At 51.6% G+C, this 20,548-nt stretch overlaps 1 protein-coding gene across 1 annotated transcript; it reads right to left on the bottom strand.

The window, feature by feature from the left end:
- Positions 1–7,022: 7,022 nt before the first annotated feature.
- LOC149349522 (uncharacterized) lies at positions 7,023–15,422 on the bottom strand. Its single transcript, XM_089576787.1, has 3 exons — positions 15,389–15,422; positions 11,263–11,470; positions 7,023–7,627 (listed from the first exon to the last, which is right to left on the bottom strand). Exon 3 carries the CDS (start codon positions 7,618–7,620, stop codon positions 7,111–7,113), a length of 510 nt encoding a protein of 169 aa, XP_089432913.1. The 5' UTR covers positions 7,621–7,627; positions 11,263–11,470; positions 15,389–15,422; the 3' UTR covers positions 7,023–7,110.
- Positions 15,423–20,548: the final 5,126 nt, after the last annotated feature.

Raw genomic sequence — 20,548 nt, forward strand, 5'->3', positions numbered from 1 at the left:
ACACCGCAGGCGGCAAGGCACTCCGTAGTGGAAGGCTTCGGATTAATTTAGACCACACGGGGTTGTTTAAAAAGCACCACCACCTCAGTGCACCTGTGGATTTGCATTTCCCTCTTCCGAAATGCGGTTGCCGCGGCCGGTGCGCGTACAGACGTGGACAGGCGAGCCCAATAAAGGGAAAAGTGTATACACAACGGGCACGCATACATCGTGGAAAAAGTGTCTCCAAATCTTGGAGAAAGTTACTGAAACTGAAGAGCGCACTAATGACAGGGCTAAAAATTAAAGGCACAGATATAGCGCTAGTTTGCACCTGAGGGCCTCTACTACTGTCAAACGAGAAATAAGGAGGCGACCTCTCACAGTGTCTTTTAGACCGGCTCAGCATGCAGTTTTGGATTAGTCGCACCTTGCTAGGAGAGAGGCTCTGAAAGGCGTGGAAAGGGGCGAAAGATCAGAGCGAAAAGCAATGGCTGGCTGTCGACGTAGCCAAACTTGGCCTGCACCGACAGATTAAGAAGAGAGGCTCTGAAAGGCGTGGAAAGGGGCGAAAGATCAGAGCGAAAAGGACTGGCTGGCTGTCGACGTAGCCGAACTTGGCCTGCACCGACAGATTAAGAAGAGAGGCTCTGAAAGGCGTGGAAAGGGGCGAAAGATCAGAGCGAAAAGGACTGGCTGGCTGTCGACGTAGCCAAACTTGGCCTGCACCGACAGATTAAGAAGAGAGGCTCTGAAAGGCGTGGAAAGGGGCGAAAGATCAGAGCGAAAAGGACTGGCTGGCTGTCGACGTAGCCGAACTTGGCCTGCACCGACAGATTAAGAAGAGAGGCTCTGAAAGGCGTGGAAAGGGGCGAAAGATCAGAGCGAAAAGGACTGGCTGGCTGTCGACGTAGCCAAACTTGGCCTGCACCGACAGATTAAGAAGAGAGGCTCTGAAAGGCGTGGAAAGGGGCGAAAGATCAGAGCGAAAAGGACTGGCTGGCTGTCGACGTAGCCAAACTTGGCCTGCACCGACAGATTAAGAAGAGAGGCTCTGAAAGGCGTGGAAAGGGGCGAAAGATCAGAGCGAAAAGGACTGGCTGGCTGTCGACGTAGCCGAACTTGGCCTGCACCGACAGATTAAGAAGAGAGGCTCTGAAAGGCGTGGAAAGGGGCGAAAGATCAGAGCGAAAAGGACTGGCTGGCTGTCGACGTAGCCAAACTTGGCCTGCACCGACAGATTAAGAAGAGAGGCTCTGAAAGGCGTGGAAAGGGGCGAAAGATCAGAGCGAAAAGGACTGGCTGGCTGTCGACGTAGCCGAACTTGGCCTGCACCGACAGATTAAGAAGAGAGGCTCTGAAAGGCGTGGAAAGGGGCGAAAGATCAGAGCGAAAAGGACTGGCTGGCTGTCGACGTAGCCAAACTTGGCCTGCACCGACAGATTAAGAAGAGAGGCTCTGAAAGGCGTGGAAAGGGGCGAAAGATCAGAGCGAAAAGGACTGGCTGGCTGTCGACGTAGCCAAACTTGGCCTGCACCGACAGATTAAGAAGAGAGGCTCTGAAAGGCGTGGAAAGGGGCGAAAGATCAGAGCGAAAAGGACTGGCTGGCTGTCGACGTAGCCAAACTTGGCCTGCACCGACAGATTAAGAAGAGAGGCTCTGAAAGGCGTGGAAAGGGGCGAAAGATCAGAGCGAAAAGGACTGGCTGGCTGTCGACGTAGCCAAACTTGGCCTGCACCGACAGATTAAGAAGAGAGGCTCTGAAAGGCGTGGAACGGGGCGAAAGATCAGAGCGAAAAGGAATGGCGACGTAGTCGAACTTGGCCTGCACCGACAGATTAAGGTTTCGTTTGGTTTATTGGGGTTTTAACGTCCCAAAGCGACTGAGGCTATGAGAGACGCCGTAGTGAAGGGCTCCGGAAATTTCGACCACCTGGGGTTCTTTAACGTGCACTGACATCGCACAGCACACGGGCCTCTAGAATTTCGCCTTCAACAAATTCAGCCGCCGCGGCCGGGATCGAACCCGCGTCTTTCGGGCCAGCAGCCGAGCGCCGTAACCACTGAGCCACCGCGGCGGGGCCCGACAGATTAAGGAGAGAGGCTCTGAAGGGCGTGGAATGGGGCGAAAGATCAGAGCGAAAAGGAATGGCCGGCTGTCGACGTAGTGGAACTTGGCCTGCACCGACAGATTACTGTCCTTTCGCTCAAGGCGGAGCTTTTATAACTTAGAAAAGGTCGAAAGATTAACCATGGGTGTCGCCATCACCGGCCAATTTCACAAATAAAATGCGCTCGTCAACGCCGAATTTTTGGCGCGGACCCCAATTCAATTCAAAACGGTGGAAACCCGTCCTTTTCGGTAGGGGCGTCACGAGTTTCAATCGGCTGCCGCGAATATTTTTATGACCAATTTTCTCGGAGATAAATGCGTTTTTTTCTGCCACTAGCATCCCCAGAGAGAGCCAAAGGATAAATTTATACTGAGAACAATAACTGCGTGGAGTTGTCCTGAGTGGTTCCTCCTTATGTAAGCACGGCGTAGAGAGCGCGTGGCTGCGTCCAAAGCACGTTTACTGTGATGTGTGAGCGCACAGCCTCGCGTGAACAGTCCAGCGGGGTCTACTTTAAAGGCCGGGCTGCGCCGGACTAGCACAGCCTCCCGAGACTGGTTTTTCGATTGGCCAGCGCCTCATCTTTCGTCTCGCTGCTGTCGGGACAGGAGCTGTGTCCAATCGCGAAACTGATGAGGTCCCAAGGCTATTTTGCTTTCTACGCGGGCGTACGGAGGAACGCTGCTTTCCCAAGAGCCAAACTCTCAGAGTTCAGTCTGCTAACGCCGCCCGTCCTCAAGGACGCAAGGTAAAACGTTGCTCTCGGTGGCACAACGTAAGGACAGCTCGAGCGAAGCCTGGGCAACTCGGTTCACGCTGACGAAACTGTTTGGTAGAGCGAAAACAGAAGCTCCGTGCCAGCCGTGTGTCCGTGTTTTGCTTTTTCCCCCAAAACCCGCCTGTCTTCGTGCTACCACGAGGTTTCATCGGCCCTACCAGCACTGTACGCGCATCACTTGTGGACGATCGGGAAGCAGTTTTTCGTACCTCGCTCATGGTGGAGCTCAGCCGGGCCGCCTCGCCCTCGGCCACGCCAGTGAGTGTGCCGCGAAGACGTCTCTGTCGCGCTGCTCTCGGCGTGAGGTGACATCAATAGCAGCCTGGGGTTCCGCCGGGCAGGGAACGAACGGCTGTGCCATCGGGTCATGGACGGTCGCAGAGCGTCATCCACGAACTGCAGTGATGGCGATGAGGCTGAGCCCTCTCTATAGGAGGCGTTTCACTGACTTCTCGTCACTGCACATGGGCCTACCGTCGCCTTTCGTTTCTACCCCCTAGACAGTTTTTTCTTTTTGCTTTTTGTTGCTAGAAGTAGGCGCTTTGCTTGCTATGAAGGGTTACGGTCATGTCATTATACCAATGAAAGCGCGAGCTTGTCTCTCTGAGCATCGCACGTGCGAGCGCGAAGAGAAGAAGAGAGAGAGAAAGATGTCGAGGGAGAGCGCCAGTTAAGCCTGAGGACATCATCGTCATCATCAGCAGCAGCAAGTTGCGTGCCTCTCTCCTTCGGTCTTTCTTTCCCCAATTCCCTTCTCCACGCAGAGTGGCTTGGCAGAGAATTTTTTGCGGCGGCTGAAATCTCTGCTTTTCAGTGAAGGGTCCCTCTCTCTCTCGCTCGCGGTGCTCGGACTCTTCCGCCACGCGTACACCTGCCTCTGCTAGAAATGTGCTGCTACGTCATCTCTCCTGTCCTCGCTTCCTGGTCCGTTCCACGAAAGGGGGATTTGGCCAGATGCTTATCCGGTCGTAAAGAGGTTTGATGCCTCGTTAGTCGACCTCCCCACGTATAGGTCCGGTATTCTGGTTCGACAGCCTTCCGGCTTACCTTCGCAATCATTCAGTCAAACTGATGTCGTGATCTCTGTGGTGTTGGCCCCTACAGGAGATGGCGCAATTAAACTAAAAAACAGCCTGGTTATTCATGAGAAACTGAAGGCTGTGACCAGCCGCCATCTCAAAATTTCAGAGGTTCAACCGTTCGGCAGGAGCGCAGTTGTGTTTAAGTCATGTGATTTAATTTTGTGGCGGTCTCGCTCCACTGCACATATTTCGCCTCAACGCCGGTCAAGCCGAACAACTTCCCGAACAACTTGCTTGCAATGTAGATGTCATCCGCTGTGTTGATCTTTCAGTTACAGCTCAATAGATTCTTGCGCATTTCCCAGATGCCGCATATGGAATTCTGTCCGTCTCCTGCTGTAGCAGGGATGCTCGTGGTCCTTGTGCTCCCATAGAGTCAGAGATTGAGACTTTTGCAGCTTCCTCTTGCTCATGAGAGCTCAAGGTGTGGCCCATAGTCCATTGCCTAGACCAGGAGCCTCAGGAGGAGGATAAACTTTATTCTCGTCGACAAAAGTAGCAGATGTCGCCATGAGCCCGTGGCGCTCGGTGACTTCAAGGACTTTTGTCACAGACCGGATCTGTGTGTCGGAGTCGGAACTGAGCAATGCGGTTTCCCATTGTTCTGGATTCGAGAGCTGCAAACCTCGAGGGCAAGCCCAGAATATGTGGGATAGAGTGCAATGTTGTCCACATAGTTTACAGGAAGGGGAGTAGACCCAAGGGCACATGCGAGCATATATCACTGGGTTGGGAAAAGTGTATGTTTGGAGTTACCTCCACGCAACCTCTTAGGGGTGAGAGAAATATATACAGGAGGATATAGAAGTCTACCTAAGCGGTAGTGCCTAGTGATGCCATGAAATGCAACCATACGACCCCTCGCCGTCCGCAGAATGGGCGACGCCGCATCCCGGTCGATGAATCATCGGCCATGATTGTGAGCCGCTTTGTTCCCTGGAGGGGATGAGTGCGCAGGGACCTAGAATAATTGGATCGGGCGGAGTTTGAGATTGGTGGATCGGAGGAGGGATTGTGTGGCAGGAGAGACTCGGCCTTTGGCGAAATTACGAATCGCAGATTTAGAGTCGCTGAAGATGGTTTCTGCAGAGGTGGAGACCATCGCCGAGGCTACGGCCGCCTCCTCGGCTTCTCATGGGCCTCAAACTGAAATTGTTGTGTAGGCCGCACTGAAAAAGGCCTTCCAGTTGCATGCCGAACACGAAAACCTTAAAATCTTAAGCACAAGCTATATGACATCTGAAGAAGCTAATCTGCTTCTTTAAAGAAACCTGAACGCTATGGCAAAAGAAAATAGTAGCGCAGCGCCATGCAACCCAAGCACCCGAGTAACTCAATAATTTACGCATGGAAGAAGAGACGAGCACAAATGCGCATTGTACTCTCGTTCGAGCGCGTAACGCGACAGTCACGACCTCCCCATTATGCACCAATGTTTCATGGTCTCCTTAACGTGAATTTGGCCATTTAATGAGCCTGCACAGCTCTGTTGGAGCATTATCAAATGCGTGCACACACGTGTGCACAGCTCGATCACTTGCTGCTGCTTCAAACTACTTCGCGAACCTCTGCGATTAGCGCCTGATTTTGTGCACTTTGCGCTATGAGAAAGACTTCTGCCATGAACCACTCGAACTTACCTCGCACAAGCGTATGTTTCATGTCGGCACGAAATTCTCCCGGCTGATCCTATGAAGCAAACCAAGGCGCCTTTGCTGGCTGTGAACTTTCTTCTCTGAAATGAAAAGCCTTCCCCGACTCTGTCCGGCTGCTGAACCCAAAAGCGCAGGGGCCTGGCATGTTACCTTGAAGCGCTTTTTTCTTCAAAAACCGAGAGAAGGATGGAACGTGTAGGAATCCCCACGCAACCACTAGGGCGAAGGGCGTCCACGCTGCGTTTGGAAACGATGGTGAACGCGGGCACAGTGAGCCGCGACATACCATTTAACTAATATTGACCAACCGGTGGCTTGGCAGCGCGGGGTAGCGCGGGGATAAGCACTGCGGTGCTCTGAAATTTATCCAGCGACTATATATGAGAGAAGGGTGTTTGGCTTCCTGATGGTCTCGGACATTCCCAGACAAAGTGCTGGGTTTGGATGCTTGTACTGCGGACAGCGGGCGGCAAAGGTTAATGAACGTCCCTCGTACGTGCAACAGCAGCCATTATGTGCGCGGTTCACATTCCAGATGCGAGTTAGGCCATTTATTCTGCATGCACCCTCTGCAAGCAACATTTGGTGAACAGCCAGCTGATGCAGTGGCGACTGTTGCTGCGTTGGCGTGGTCGCAAGGAAGCGCGCTCGGCCACATGGCGCGACACCAGGAGCTGGCCGTCTCGATCCGCAGTATGGTTTCAGCGCGCACGCTGGACGCCATTCCCTGCTTAACGGGACTTTAGGCACCCGCTGGCTGATGTGCGGAAGGTCTCCGTTGTCATGCCCGTCATGACGCTGCTCGTACCCTTATTCATCTGGGTCTCTCTGCATGGTGATCTGCCTTCACTGGTCGTACGAAAAGCACATTACTAAACCGAACGACCTAGCACACAGCAAAGCTACGTGCAACGTATGCGAATAGTTGTACTGCACGAACACGAGACGAAGACCGCTGGACAAGGGGTGCCCAAAGCTACAAAGTTCATGCTGGCCCCCATAGATGGAATCACACCAACTAGCCTGGATAGAATGCTATTTTACGGTTCCCGCGGAGTGATATGCTCAAGCAGTTACGTTATGTAGCCTTATACGCGAAAGAGTTAACTCAAAAGTGATAACAGGAAAAGGTAGACAATGAGACGCTGAGCCAAAGAAATAATGTAGAAAACTTTTTTGCTTTTCTACTTGAAGTAGCACTACATTACCTTCTTGGTTGCACTTGTCGCGCCCTTTGCACACAATGGAAAGCGCACGAGAAAAAAAAAGCGCGTTCCTTGCTGAGTTACTTTCCAAGCACTCGGCGAACTGCTGCAGTCAACAGGCAAGCCTTGCACGAGGCGACGTGTCCATACAAGAGCACAGCTACAGAAGGCATTCTTGACAGAGGTGAGACAAGTACGTAAGGCAGGCTACAAGGTAAGAAGGCTGCAGGCGTGTGTCACTGTGCCTCGTGTACTGCGCATCCCTTACAGGAGAAGGAATTGCGAGGCCTGCAGCATTAGTAGGGGGTCTGAGGTGCCGGAGCACGCAGTAGACAGCTGATCATGCAGCAGAGCCAGATGAGGAAAGGTGCCACGAACGTTACTAGCGGAAGAAGTAACGCCGTCTTCCTTTCGCTGCTTGAAGGCTGCGTGAGGTACACTTTCGATGTCTGCCGCCTAGATTCGTTCACGCCTCTGGCTTCGATCCAGGCGACGCCTCGCTCGAACTCTTCTTGGACGACAACCACCTCTTCCATGGACGAGTGTGCCTGCTGGTTTGGCATTAGCTCACCCTCAGAAGCATTCGGAAACGAGACAGCGATGCGTAGAAAGCCCCGCACGTCGATGAGCCGACTGCGTACCTCGGCGGGGTCGCTTGGCACTGGCCCGCCGATGTCGCGTTCGGGTGGCTGGGCTCGTTTGTGCGCCTCGCGCAGACTGCGCAGTCTTCCCTGGCCGTACAGGCAGGGCAGGGCGAGCACCAGCATAAAACCTGCCCAGGTCACCACAGCAGCACGGCTAGTCATGTTCAAACTGGAATGAGACACGCAACATCCTTCGTCACTGAATACTCCGAAGAGGCCCACAAACAGGGCGCAGAATAGAGAGCTCTATATTCACGTCGCATGCACACCTCACTGCCGACTTGCTTCGACTGAGCAAAAGGGGACCATATACTTTAGTTGCACCCACTGCATTTTAAGAAGCATACGCACAATACGACACTACACATCACCTGAGCACCAGCCCACGCTGATGTACGTCTCGGGTAATGGGCGATCCCACGTGCATTTTTTTTTCTCCCGCGCTTTATAACCGCGACTTACCGCACAGCACCACCCGCGCTCTCGACGACACATCACACGACGCCACACACAGCGGTCCTGGAGAAATAATTAAAGCAAAGAAGGACCGCCGCAACGTCCTTATACACCTCCACCAGGAAGCTGCGACCCTGGCACAGCAACTTATATTGTTCCTGCCATACCACATGGTCTGAACCGAGGAAAGCAGACGGCGATTCGGCACCTTACAAATACATAGCTTTCACCGACGTCACATCCGGTGGCCGTCGGTTGCGAGTCGGCCATGCTGCCGAACCACCGCCAGACCGCCTCTAGCTTTCCGCTGCCTATGTTAGCTTGCAACGTGTCGGTTCACGTCCATCCGTAGATTCGGTATGGTTTTGTGCGTCACCCTTGGCTGCTACGACCGTAGCGACAGCTCCAGGCGAAAGAAGAAGCCGTTTAACACGAATTTCATCTGCATTCGTAAGATAATCGTAGGTATGCAAGTGCGAGCGCTCCATGACTCAGTACGAATCTGCGCGAGCTGTGGCTGGCTCGCATTAAGCGCGACGATTTGGAACCCGTCAACCCAAATTTACTTGTGTGCGGATTGCACTTTGTGACAGGTAAGAGGCTTGTGTCGTCAACTGAATGTTTACGAAAACGTGGGAAGCAATGGCTACACTCTTGAATGTTTGTGATTTGATTGACGCCATCCAATTTGTCTGACAACACAAACCCAGACTGGGTCCCGTGTCGCTGCATCCTAGCTACAGCACTAGGCAAGCCGGTTCGGATCGCCACGACCGCAGCGAGCAATGACGGCAGAGAAAGCGGCGTGCCGAGGCCGAGCTTTTTGCCTCGTTGCTTGCGCATCGCAGACAGACTTCTCACCCACCTGCTGTAGAAATCATTGTGTGCCTCCATTGATTCGAAGGCTTTCATTTCTTCCAACTTCACAAAGCTGTAAAGAGTACACGATATCCCCCGTGGGCCACTTCAAGGAACACATCAACGCCCATCGTCGCGTCAACTCCCGGTCGCAGCGTGTACGGATCTGTATCGTCGCAAATTTTCACTTTGTCTGCGTATCGTACGCGCGCCGATCGAATAAATTCAGACCAGTAGCCAGCACTGAACGGTTCATTCGTCTGTGGAGTAGGCATCGCGCCCGAAAGGTAAGAAAATAATCCAAAGTGTCCGAGGAGTGGCCAGGCATCGCAGGGCGGACGGGCGGGGACGGCCGAATGGTTCGGCATGGCCGCAAGCGCTTGATGGGGGCGGAAGTGACGTCACGTGCAACCTATGTATACCGCCCAAACGCCTGCTCTTCACGCTGGAGCATTTCAAGAAGACCCAAACGGCGGTCGTTGCCAAGAACCCGCCACGATCGAGCACCTAATCTGGTGTACGCCACAGTCAGGGAAAGGGCACTCGGGACAACTACTGGGAACGACCAAGCTCATACACGTTCACTACCTGTGAAGTGGTAGTGGTTTATTTAAAAATAAAAAAGTGAAGCAAAACAGTGTTGCCGGCCGCGGCAATTGCTATCTAATATCTTAAGCACCGAAGCTGCAGCCGGCGGAAATGAAAGGGAAAGGGAGAGGATAGTGAGGAGAAGTATAGAGGGGAGCGTCAGCAAGAAAGGACAGGGGAGAGCTTTGTACACTATTTACAAAATACAAAAGTAATCAAGTTCCTTACTCCAATTCGGTACCCAGCGGATGACGATTCAGGAAGAATACTTTTTCCCGGAGTATCAACTTCCAGCCATGCAAACCGCGGCACACGCAGATTCTTTGTCCCCAACGCCCGGCAGATGCAGCAGGCAAGAGCCACCTTTTCCTTCCTTTCTTTTCGGGCAAATAAATAAGTTTAACAACAACAACGGTGATTTTTCTGAGCCTGCAAAGCACATCGGCACGCGCAGTATAATAACAATAATGGCAGAGCAATACACGTGCCACTCTTTATCGACCCACCAATAATTTTGAAAACTACACTGCTCCAGAGACTCGAAAACGGCTCTCAAGACTACTAAATGCTGCGTATATGAAAGGGCACTAAGCTCACAAACTCTCCTTCGTGTCTCAAAATCGTTTTCGATCAACGAAGATAGAATCGCCTTTCAGCGCATTCGAGACTGTCCATCTCTCCTCGCCACTGCCGGGGCACGCTAGAAGAAGACTTCGCTGCGTTCCGGCGCCGTCCAACCATGCTCTCGGAACGCTTTCTTCGCTGTTCACCAAAGCGTGCAGGTGTGAGCTCGCATACCTTCAACGTACGCGTACAGTTTAACGCGATTTGAAGGTTGTGACATTCGTTCCGGCCGAACAGGACAAATATTTTTTCCCGTGCGCTGCTCAGTTAAACCGACGGTGAAAGGTAGAGATGAGGCAGCTTGCTAAGCTCATGTCTTTTCTTCGGCGTGACAGCCAAAATAAACTGCGTTAAAGCAAAGTACGTTGACACTTGGTCTGCTTGATCGTTCGGAATTGACGAGTTAATGACGGGCGAGAGGGCGAGTGCTACCTTCTCCTTGCATTCCTATTAGCTAGCGGCGAGCATGTGGCTTTTCCACCGGCAGAAATCGGTTGCGTACCGATCGGGCAATCCGCCAGTTTTTCCGCCGGAATACGAGCCATGGAGGAGGATTTCATACGTTCACACCGCAGTAGGCGTCAAGGAGAAGCGAAATCCGGCGCCGCGGCTAGAGAAAGTTTTAGCGTAGCCGGACAACCGTACGGCAAATATGGTAACGCTTTGCCGTTGCTACCTGCCAAGCTTGCCTAGCCGCATTTGCCCTACTGTAGCAGTTGCCGTAGTAACTGTGTTTACCGCATGGTGTGGCTATAACTCTGTTTCCGAGGGAAAACTAGGAGGAAAGCAGTGTCTGTTCGGAACCCGCTTCTGCAGACGGAAAAATAGTTTTTTTTTTTTGGTCGCCAGCCAACAGGAATGCAAGGCGCGGGTTGCGTTGGCACGTATGCACGTCACCGTCGGGTACAAATACCGAGGCCGCGTCGGCGAGGCGCGCATGAAGTGCGGCGGTGAAACTCACTCGCTCTTGTGAATTTACCAGAATGATTGCTCTTGACGACGAAAGCCCAAGTGTGAACGTACTAGGAGAATGAACGCTGATTGAAAATTGGTATTCGGGGAAAGGAAATGACGCAGTAATTTTCTCACTTCGGTGGACACCCGAACCGACGGCAATCAAGGCAGTGGATTTTGCTCTCTCTACGCCAAGAAGTTCGACACCGCCGGTGCTCAAGGGGGTGCATGCGCGGGCATAAGTGCCTGGTAGTGCACGGTCCACAGAAGCAGTGGTTAGGCCTACGGGGTGCAGAGCGTGCGCTTGGCCACGTAGCTGCTTACCTGGCAGAAAAGTCCGAGCTACAGGCGGTCCCTCGGTCCTAGGCTGCCGTCACGGGGCGCAGACGATGAGAGCCAGCCTTCCGGCAACCCTCCTGCGGACCTCGGGGCGCGGCCAGTCCAGCAAGCCTTCCGCAGCAGACGTGCTCGTGGCCGCTGGCTGGCACTGGAACACGAGCCCTGCGGCGTTCTTCGTCTTCCTTCCGCCACGCTGAAAGGACACGAGCGCGGCAGATCAGAGGACTTCGGTGTTCGCTAAAACATGCTGGTGGACTACTGAGTTCCGACATACGGTCAGCTGACCGCAGGAGCTTAAAAAAAAAAAAAACATGTTGAAAGAGGACCCCAAGACAACAGGGCTGACTGATTATTACAGCCGGTCTTAGAGGGGCACTAAAGAGCGTTCTGGAAATATTCGTTTTCGCTTTTAATTTTGCTTTTTTGGTTTCCATGAATAAATAGTTTCAGTAGCAGACAACATAGCCACAAATTAAGCCCACGGAAATAAAAATATGCGTCGACTATTTGCTTTCGCGAGACTCAATTTCATCGCTCTCCAATCAGCAGTGAAAATATTTCATTATTCTGCAATGGCCAATAAAAATAAAATAATCCGTGAATGAAGGCACCGAAAATAATTTTTATTACCCTTTTTGGAGAAGACCTAAGTAGTAATTCGATAAAACAGCTGCAAATCTGTGGTTCTGGATGATGCGCCCGACCGTCTGCTCCAGGCGGAAGCGCATGCCTTGCTTATCTTTCCTTCCGGTGAGTTGATGATTACGGCTGCGTTCCCCTTACTCGAAGAACCCGCGTTTGCCCCACTGCCCAGTTTTGCAATCCCCCGACCATGGATCTAAACGTCTTCGTGATCTGTACTGGAAACCTGCCCTAATCGGTGTTCAAAAAAAAAAATTGCTGGCGGTTTAGCATCGCTAAGCACGGAATATTGAGCGAAAGCAGGTTTTTGCACGTGGACGCCAACAGACCACTGACCCAGGGAGCCAATTGTGCGCCTCTCCTTTCGTCAAAATCCACGGACTCTATATATAACGTTGTCAACGCCAACGCCAATGAACGCCGGGGGCCCACTTGTTTTGTTTGGTTTGGTTTTTGAGGAATGGGAATGGCGCAGTAACTGTCACATCTTGGTGGACACCCGAACGACGTCGTAAGGGAAGGGATAAAGGAGGAGTGAAAGAAGAAAGGAAGAGAGAAGAAACTGAAAATTGTTTTTTGAGGAAAGGAAATGGCGGCGTATGTCTCACATCTGGGTGGACACCTCAACCGCAAGATAAAGGGCCACTGACCAGGGTCCGGACATTTTTGAAAAACAAGCCCCCTGCATAGATGAGGCATCGAAGATAACCTCTGCAAAATACTAGAGCCATGCGCGCCCCGAAAAGCTGCGAAAATTCAAATCAAAGCCCGCTCGTTCTTTCCTTCAACAAAAACGGCCGCGCCCCACTACTCTGAACCCCGTTGACGTCATGGGGGGTTACTTTCGCTAAAGGCACTCCATTGGTGCATCGTTCTGACTGACGGGAGAAGGTTGGGCGTAGCCTTGGCGTCGCGTCGTCTGCACAACGCTTTCCGCAGCGCCTTCTGTTCTGGCTCATGCCTACAAACCCGCATGAAGAAACAAAAAAAAACTGCGGAGGGAGCGTGCGGCGACAGCCTTGAACCCTAGCCATAAAAAGTAAAAATAGTAAAACTGAGGGAGTTGGTTCGACCCCCCGCCGTGATCACGTCACGAGACGCTCTACGTGCGCGCTCCCTTCTCAGTTTTTTTTTCTTCTATGCAAGCACCCCAAAACAAGGTTTTAATTACTAGTGCAGCAGAGTAGGGCTGAGATCTGGGCGAGTTGATATGCATTCATACTGGTGAACAGCTCAAAAAAGGCGGGACAACGACAAGACAAGCGCTGACTATCGAGTGTCACTTCCGTGACACTTAGCAACAAGGAATTAGCATACATCACTTCACATGTGACATAGGTTTTGATTTTCACGGCCCCTTTACACTATCATCTTACTTCTTTGTGTTATGTTTTCGTATATATACCCTTCCGTCCTTCAATAAACCCAGTTGATAGTCAGCGCTTGTCTTGTCGTTGTCCCGCCTTTTTCCCTCGCTCGCCCACTTGACCGCTCCGCGCACACACCGCTTATCCTTCATGCATCTTGCGTACGCCTTGACTCCAATGAACGACATCTGCTTCGGTGCGGAGAAAAGACACAAACACACAGAACACAAACACACATGAAAGCAAACGGGCGGTTGCCGGGTCCGCACTTCGCCGTGTGTTTCGAACACAACCGACTTCCGCCCCTCCGCTCGTGAAGCGGTGGGGAGGCCTAAAAAAAATGAAAAGGTGGCTCGCTAACTGGGAATGACAAACAGATGTATGAAACGATGTGCTCGCTAACAAGTCTAGCGAGGGACGAATACAGGCCGGTAACAGGGGTCGAGCAGTTTTGTTGCACCCCCAACCAGGAAGGGCAGGGAATGGAGTGGCGAAGGTGAAAAAAAAACAGCAACTGGGGAGAGGAAGGACAAATAAAGAAAACGCGGCGAAACACCGCGAGGAGGCCCAAAGAGAAAAACAGAGAGGGTGTTAGGAAACCCGCAGCGCCCCCCCCCCCCCCCTCGAACAGACCCAGCAGCAAAAACCAAGAAAAGAATTCTATTGAAGGCGGGGCCATGACGTAGCAATGTGACGCACTCCACAGACACCACGCCTCCGGCTTACATCGGAGAAGGAAGGGGTGATTTTGCCTTGCCGAGCCTACTCGACGAGGAGCGGGAGAGAAAAATATCGAGGAGGGAACGGAAGGAGAGGAGGCTCGCTCCAAGAGCGGTAGAGAGTGTTTGCGACCCGAGGGTGGTCAGGGTGGTCAGGGCAACTGACCACCCTCGGGTCGCAAACACTCTCTACCGCTCTTGGAGCGAGCCTCCTCTCCTTCCGTTCCCTCCTCTATATTTTTCTCTCCCGCTCCTCGTCGAGTAGGCTCGGCAAGGCAAAATCACCCCTTCCTTCTCCGATGTAAGCCGGAGGCGTGGTGTCTGTGGAGGGCGTCACATTGCTACGTCATGGCCCCGCCTTCAATAGAATTCTTTTCTTGGTTTTTGCATTTTCTCCGCACACTGAACGATCGAGAGGCGGGATCGGCTCGACCACCTAGACTTGTTAGCGAGCGCATCCTTTCATACATCTGTTTGTCATTCCCAGTTAACGAGCCACCTTTTCATTTTTTAAGGCCTCCCCGCCGTTTCACGAGCGGAGGGGCGGAAGTCGGTTGTGTTCGAAACACACGGTGAAGCGCGGACCCGGCAACCGCCCGTTTGCTTTTCTCCATGCGTGTTTGTGTTCTGTGTGTTTGTGTCTTTTCTCCGCTCCAAAGCCCATGTCATTCATTGGAGTCAAGGCGTACGCAAGATGCACGAAGGATAAGCTGTGTGTGTGCGGAGCGGTCAAGTGGGCGAGCGAGGGAAAGGCTCTGCTGCACTAGTAATTAAAACCTTGTTTTGGGGGGGCTTGCATGGAAGAAAAAAAACTGAGAAGGGAGCGCACGCAGAGCGTCTCGTGACGTGATCACGGCGGGGGGGGTCGAACCAACTCACTCAGTTTTACTATTTTTTACTTTTTATGGCTAGGGTTCAAGGCTGTCGCCGTACGCTCCCTCCGCAGTTTTTTTTTTTTGTTGTTCCTTCATGCGGGTTTGTAGGCATGTGCCAGAACAGAAGGCGCTGCGGAAAGCGTTGTGCAGATGACGCGACGCCAAGGCTACACCCAACCTTCTCCCGTCAGTCAGAACGATGCACCAATGGAGTGCCTTTAGCGAAAGTAACCCCCCATGACGTCAACGGGGTTCAGAGTAGTGGGGCGGGGCCGTTTTTGTTGAAGGAAAAAACGAGCGGGCTTTGATTTGAATTTTCGCAGCTTTTCGGGGCGCGCATGGCTCTACTATTTTGCAGAGGTTATCTTCGATTCCTCATCTATGCAGTGGGCTTGTTTTTCAAAAATGTCCGGACCCTGGTCAGTGGCCCTTTAAGGGAAGGGGTAAAGGAGAGAATGACAGAAGATATGTCACGTGGCTACCACTCCTCCACTGCTCCTCCACTTACTTGAAGGTCAAACTGCGGCACCGATGACCTTGGCTTGACTAGGCCAGTAAAGCTTCCGCTTTAAAAACTTCGGAGAGGGCCTACGTTTTTTCTCCTTGCCGGTGGACTAACCGCGACGTAGTGCAATGGCTGAACATCGTACGGCCAGCAGCGCCCACATTTGTGGAGATCACTCCGCATATTACTCCGCCCACGGCAGAGCAGCAAGCAAGCCACCACTCGATTGGGTGTAAGGCACTCCGCGCGTGCATTTCGCCATGGCAGCCATGTTGTTTGCTTTTTTTCATGCTTCCTGCCCATGCTTCTGCCACTCTACGCGGTAAGTGGAAGGGGTGGATGCACTAATTTTTTGTTGCGAAAGCAACACTCTGACAGCCAAAGCGAGACCTCGGGTGGCCGCCGTCGCGCCGTAGCTACGCTGATGTTGCTTCAATAGGTTGAAATGGTCGTGACGTCACAGTGCGCGAATTTCAAACGGGGCCAATTGTACTTTGGCTAGTAAGTAAGTGGGACTGAGTTTAGTTAATTGCTTAATTAACAAATTAGCCTAATTAACTTTTCTAGTCAGACAGATAAATAAAACCGAGCAGGAAATTGGTCGAGTTGGGGAATCGAACCAGGGTCTCCGGAGTGCGAGATGAGCCCGCTAACCACGCCGCCATGCCAGCTCGATGGTTTGGAATGAACAAAGGCGCGTCTAGTGAATACGGTGTCTTCGATCACTCCCATTGTCCTCCCTTCGCGTTACGGCGAAGTTCAGGTGTCCACCGAGATATGCGAGACAGATAGATTTCCTTTCCTAAAAAAACCAATTTACCGACGAGCAAGGCGTAGAGCCGAACGGGCGGTGGCGTTCTGTGGACTCCTGGCAGCGTTGCAAGACGCTGTAGCGTTCCACTCTAACTTAAACACCTCAACCACACATCACTGACACAAGCAGCAACACCGCGCTTAAGGCTTTCGCCGCATCGCACTTTAGGTCAACAAAGTGCCCCCCTGAATTTTGGTTGGCGCGTTATTTGTTTCAAACATGGAATATTTCCCTGACGCGTGAACACGCTCTGCGAGTCATATATGCGCAGTAACTGTTTTATTATTGCATTATTTATACTTTAACAATACGTTTTGTTGGGCAGGTTGGAAGTAATTCATATTGTGGACCAGCGCAAAACGGACAAGAGACCAAGGAAAGAGAAGACGACACGGGCGCTTTATACTGTTGCGACTCGGGTAGCGTGACCGGACCGGTGATGGGACGAGGAGGATCGGAGACTGGGTTAGGAGGAAGGCAAGGAAAACTTTATACCACTATTTACATTATTTACACGTACAGCTGAGAATGCTTCTCAGTCGAAGAGTCTCGATGAGAGGAAAGCTACTTGATGTGAGGAACTCCTTGACCGCCCTCGGCCACCCCCTCGGCGCCGGGTCTTATAAAGGATCTCTTCCCTAAAGTCCCTATACGGAGACCGTGTTTGTCGAGGAAGGCGTGTCCAAGTTCACTGCGGCAGGTCATCACGCACTCTAACCAGGGAACACCGGTACGCCCCCACCACGTGTTGGGCTTGAGAGGATGGTGCCATCTTCGTCGTTCTGACAGGAATCTCCTCGAGTGACATTCCCAAGGTGTGCAGCTGGTCGCGCGTGTTTCTTATGAACGAGCAAGCTACGCGGAAGGGTACGCGGTGTCAGCTTTCTCCTTGGAGACGAATTATATGTCAACCCTTGACGACTTCCCGGTACTCCTTAGTAGCCCGCTGCAGTCGCGCCGGGCTCAGTCTTCCAGCGCCCCGTTGAAGTGGACAGCAGGTGCGGTAGAGGGAACCCTTCTTTTCCCCGAGACAAAGGGTATCCGGTCTGCCGCCGTTGCGAGGTTGTCGCGGCCTTGTCGACCGTTCTCGGTTGCCGCTTGCTCGGGCCCACGTGGCCAAAAGTACAATCATAGCAATACTGCCTGATTTCGGTTTCTGTTTCTGAGCGCCAGGGTTTACTATGACGTCACAGCCATCCATGGACAGCAACCCTGGTCACGCAGGCCCCAGAGTTGTGACGCACGGTCTGCAGCGTCATCAGCTTTCGCACATATGCTCTGCACACCAGTCAGTGCCTTGCGAAATGCCGGAGAACTCGGTCGATACTGCGGTGCTGAGACAAGCCAAGCGATGACGACACCGAGTTACTAACCCAGCGGCTCTCTTGGGCTAATCTCAGTTTCAGCGCTGTATACCTTTGCCAACTACACCGATGCTCGGCGGACGTCTGTGCCGATGGCCCGTAGCCGGCAACGCGTCAGTCGGCAGATCCCCTTGTCACATTACAACGACACGATGCCTCAATGTCCGTCGCCATCTTAATTCACTTCGCCCCGCCCGCGCAGCCGCACGAAACTGCTCCGGGTTCTGACTACTGATTTCGATGTCTGCTGCTTGTTTAATAAACAGTAGGCGTAATCGCTAAATGAATTCCGCCAGCCAATTCTACGGGATTCAGCAATTACCGTGAGAGTGCGAAATTTTCGCAGGAATGCATGCATCTCAGTGCTACTTTTGTTCACATATCTGCATGTGTATACAGACAGCAACTGCGTGTTCGTTCCGCGCATTGTATCTGCTTTTTCCTATGACCAATATGCATGAATTGCTTAATCCAGAAGTACGTTCGGCGCCCGTCTGTATAAATAAATTGGCCTAATTTAGTTTTTCGCACGTCGACTACTGCATGCTGCCGGGCACCGGGTCACGCCGTCCGATACAACTCAAGAACGAAGCGGCAGCCATAAACCGATTCTCCCCCATGCCCCGTTTCCCTTCACCTCACTCAAGAATGAAGCGGCAGACACAGAGGAGGCGCTCCAGCCAATGACGTCGACGGATTTTCATGACGCCCTGGTTAGTCCGAAAAGTAGTTATTTCACGCCAGTAGGTCCAAGGGGATAAGTCAAGGGGGAGAATCGGTCGGCGCCATTGGCTGGAGGGGCTCTTATGAGGGCATGAAGATTTTGAGGGGCATTTGCAGTTTTGTTCTTGAGTTGTACCCGATTATAGTCTGAAATCGCAGGGGGTGGCAGGTAACCACCGCTTAATCGAATTAACCACGGCGTCAAGAAAGTCAGCCAGTCACCATAGGCCGGAGGGCCTCCTTTGAGAGGTATCTGTCGATTCATTCTTGAGTTGTATCCAGCTATGGACCAGTTGGAAAACTCTGGAAGTCAGCTTCTCTGCACAGCGCAAACCCTTTCACCATGACGGCCAAGCTGTTTTTTTTTTGTTTGTTTCTGCTGCCTTTTTGGTTTGCACAACAGCGCTTAATTCCACGAAAGCTTGGAGCGAAATAGAAAGTGTCGCCTCTAGAGTTATTATTATTAGCTTTCATTTGCTTTCACTGCTTCTTTCAATTAGTGTGGCATGTGAAAATCTTGCGGCACTCAATTTGTGGCATGTGAAAAACTTACAGCTCCAGATAAGCTGGTACGGCTATGTTCAGCAGTCACGGAAACGAAGAAGCTGTGTTGCAGCAAGAAGCGCCAAACTAAGTTTGTGATGTGCAGAAAGGGAGTTGTGTACACCATGCCACTTGCCTGTGGCAGAGTATATATAGGACAAACTGGAAGGTGCGTGAACGACCAGATAAGGGAGCACCGAAGAGCTGTTTCATCAGGCCAGAGGAGCAGAAGTGGTGAAGCATTGCAAAAGTTACTGAGATTGTTTCGTCGAATATGACACTAGGTCTACGATGCACGTATGTAGGAGCCCAGAAAAAAGAAATAGAAATTATTGAAGCCTTTCAAATTCACGAGGCTGGCGACATGTGTGTTAATTAGCACCCCTTCCCTGGCGTTGGCAGTGAAAGAAATGATCTGCGCAATCGCATGCCACGGAGGAAGGGAAGGGTGCAGTTAGACCTGTCGTAAATGTCTATGTGAAAGCTATGTCTTGTATGCGTCCAGTAAAAGTTAGTTGAAGTCTAGCAGGTGTCCCTTGTGTGTTTGTTGTAAATGTAGTGTGTGTGTGTTTTTAAACACCTAAGGAAATGATTCCAGTGACCAGTTAGATGTCAACTGGTTCCCAACTGGGAGGCAACTGCAGCCCAGTTTAGAGCCAACTGGTTCCGGGCAGATATGTCAGGCCTAGTGGTCAAATGGGTCCAGTTGGTTTGAACTGGAAGTGTCGGTCAGCTAAAATTAGTTACCTTGAATAGTTGAAATTTATTTCTGGTCAAGACGTAGTTGCATGGCAATGAGCTGGAGGATCCAATTAATGAATAGATCAGCCCTAAACTGTGCAATCAGTAATCACTAAAAAGGATACTAATTTTTGCAAATCAGGCAACTGAATTTGTGTTTGCTTGCCGCGTATGCATCCTCCATGCACATACAGCCTTCATGTGCTCGTTACCGCGTTTCTAAAAATACAACTTAATTTTGAACACCGTGTACATACTGAGGAGAGGTCAGGCAACAAAAAAAAGATGCAAATGTTGCTAAACTTTGTGCTCACAATCAAGAGATGAAACATATCTCCTTACTTGGGTCAGGGAGCCAAGCTTCGTGCTTCGTGCAGCAGGTTTTTAACTTTTTGAATACTTCAGGAAAAAGTATATATAAATTAGGGTGTTGTGGATCGTGCTGAAAAATAGCTGACTGAAATGTTAACACGGAACTATAGATTTTTTTACCGGCCTAAATAGAAAGCCAGCCTGCAGGTTAGCAGTCACTCGCGCATATTCGACTGCAAACACAACCCGCGTGCAGGGCAGTACTCTGGATGAGAGCGCGTCCTGGGGCATCATTCTGAAAAGTGTGCCTGTCACAGATTTGATTAGCGTTTATGCAAGCTGCGGCCTCTATCCAATGTTGCGGTCACCAAGGCTGGAATACCACCTTTGCTCTGTGCAGCTAATCAGTTAGGGTATTAAATGTATATTTCCTAGTCTGAAATCTGCTCTGCATTAAATGGTTGGTTTATGGGGCTTAATGTCCCAAAGCAACTCAGGCTATGAAGGACGCCGTGGTAAATCACACAGTACATGGACCTCCAGCATTTCGCCTCCATTGAAATGCGACCACCGCAGCTGGTGTCGATCCTGCATCTTTCAGGTCAGCAGCCGAGCACCATAACAACTGAGCCATCACGGTAGCTCTCTGCCTTGAATGACCAACTC

The sequence above is a fragment of the Amblyomma mixtum genome, chromosome 3 (genome assembly GCF_055824585.1).
Source record: "Amblyomma mixtum isolate Tamu chromosome 3, ASM5582458v1, whole genome shotgun sequence".
Taxonomy (NCBI): domain Eukaryota; kingdom Metazoa; phylum Arthropoda; class Arachnida; order Ixodida; family Ixodidae; genus Amblyomma; species Amblyomma mixtum.

Coding starts and splice junctions, on each gene's coding strand:
- LOC149349522 (XM_089576787.1), bottom strand. CDS start 7,620: ATGACTAGCCGTGCTGCTGTGGTGACCTGGGCAGGTTTTATGCTGGTG.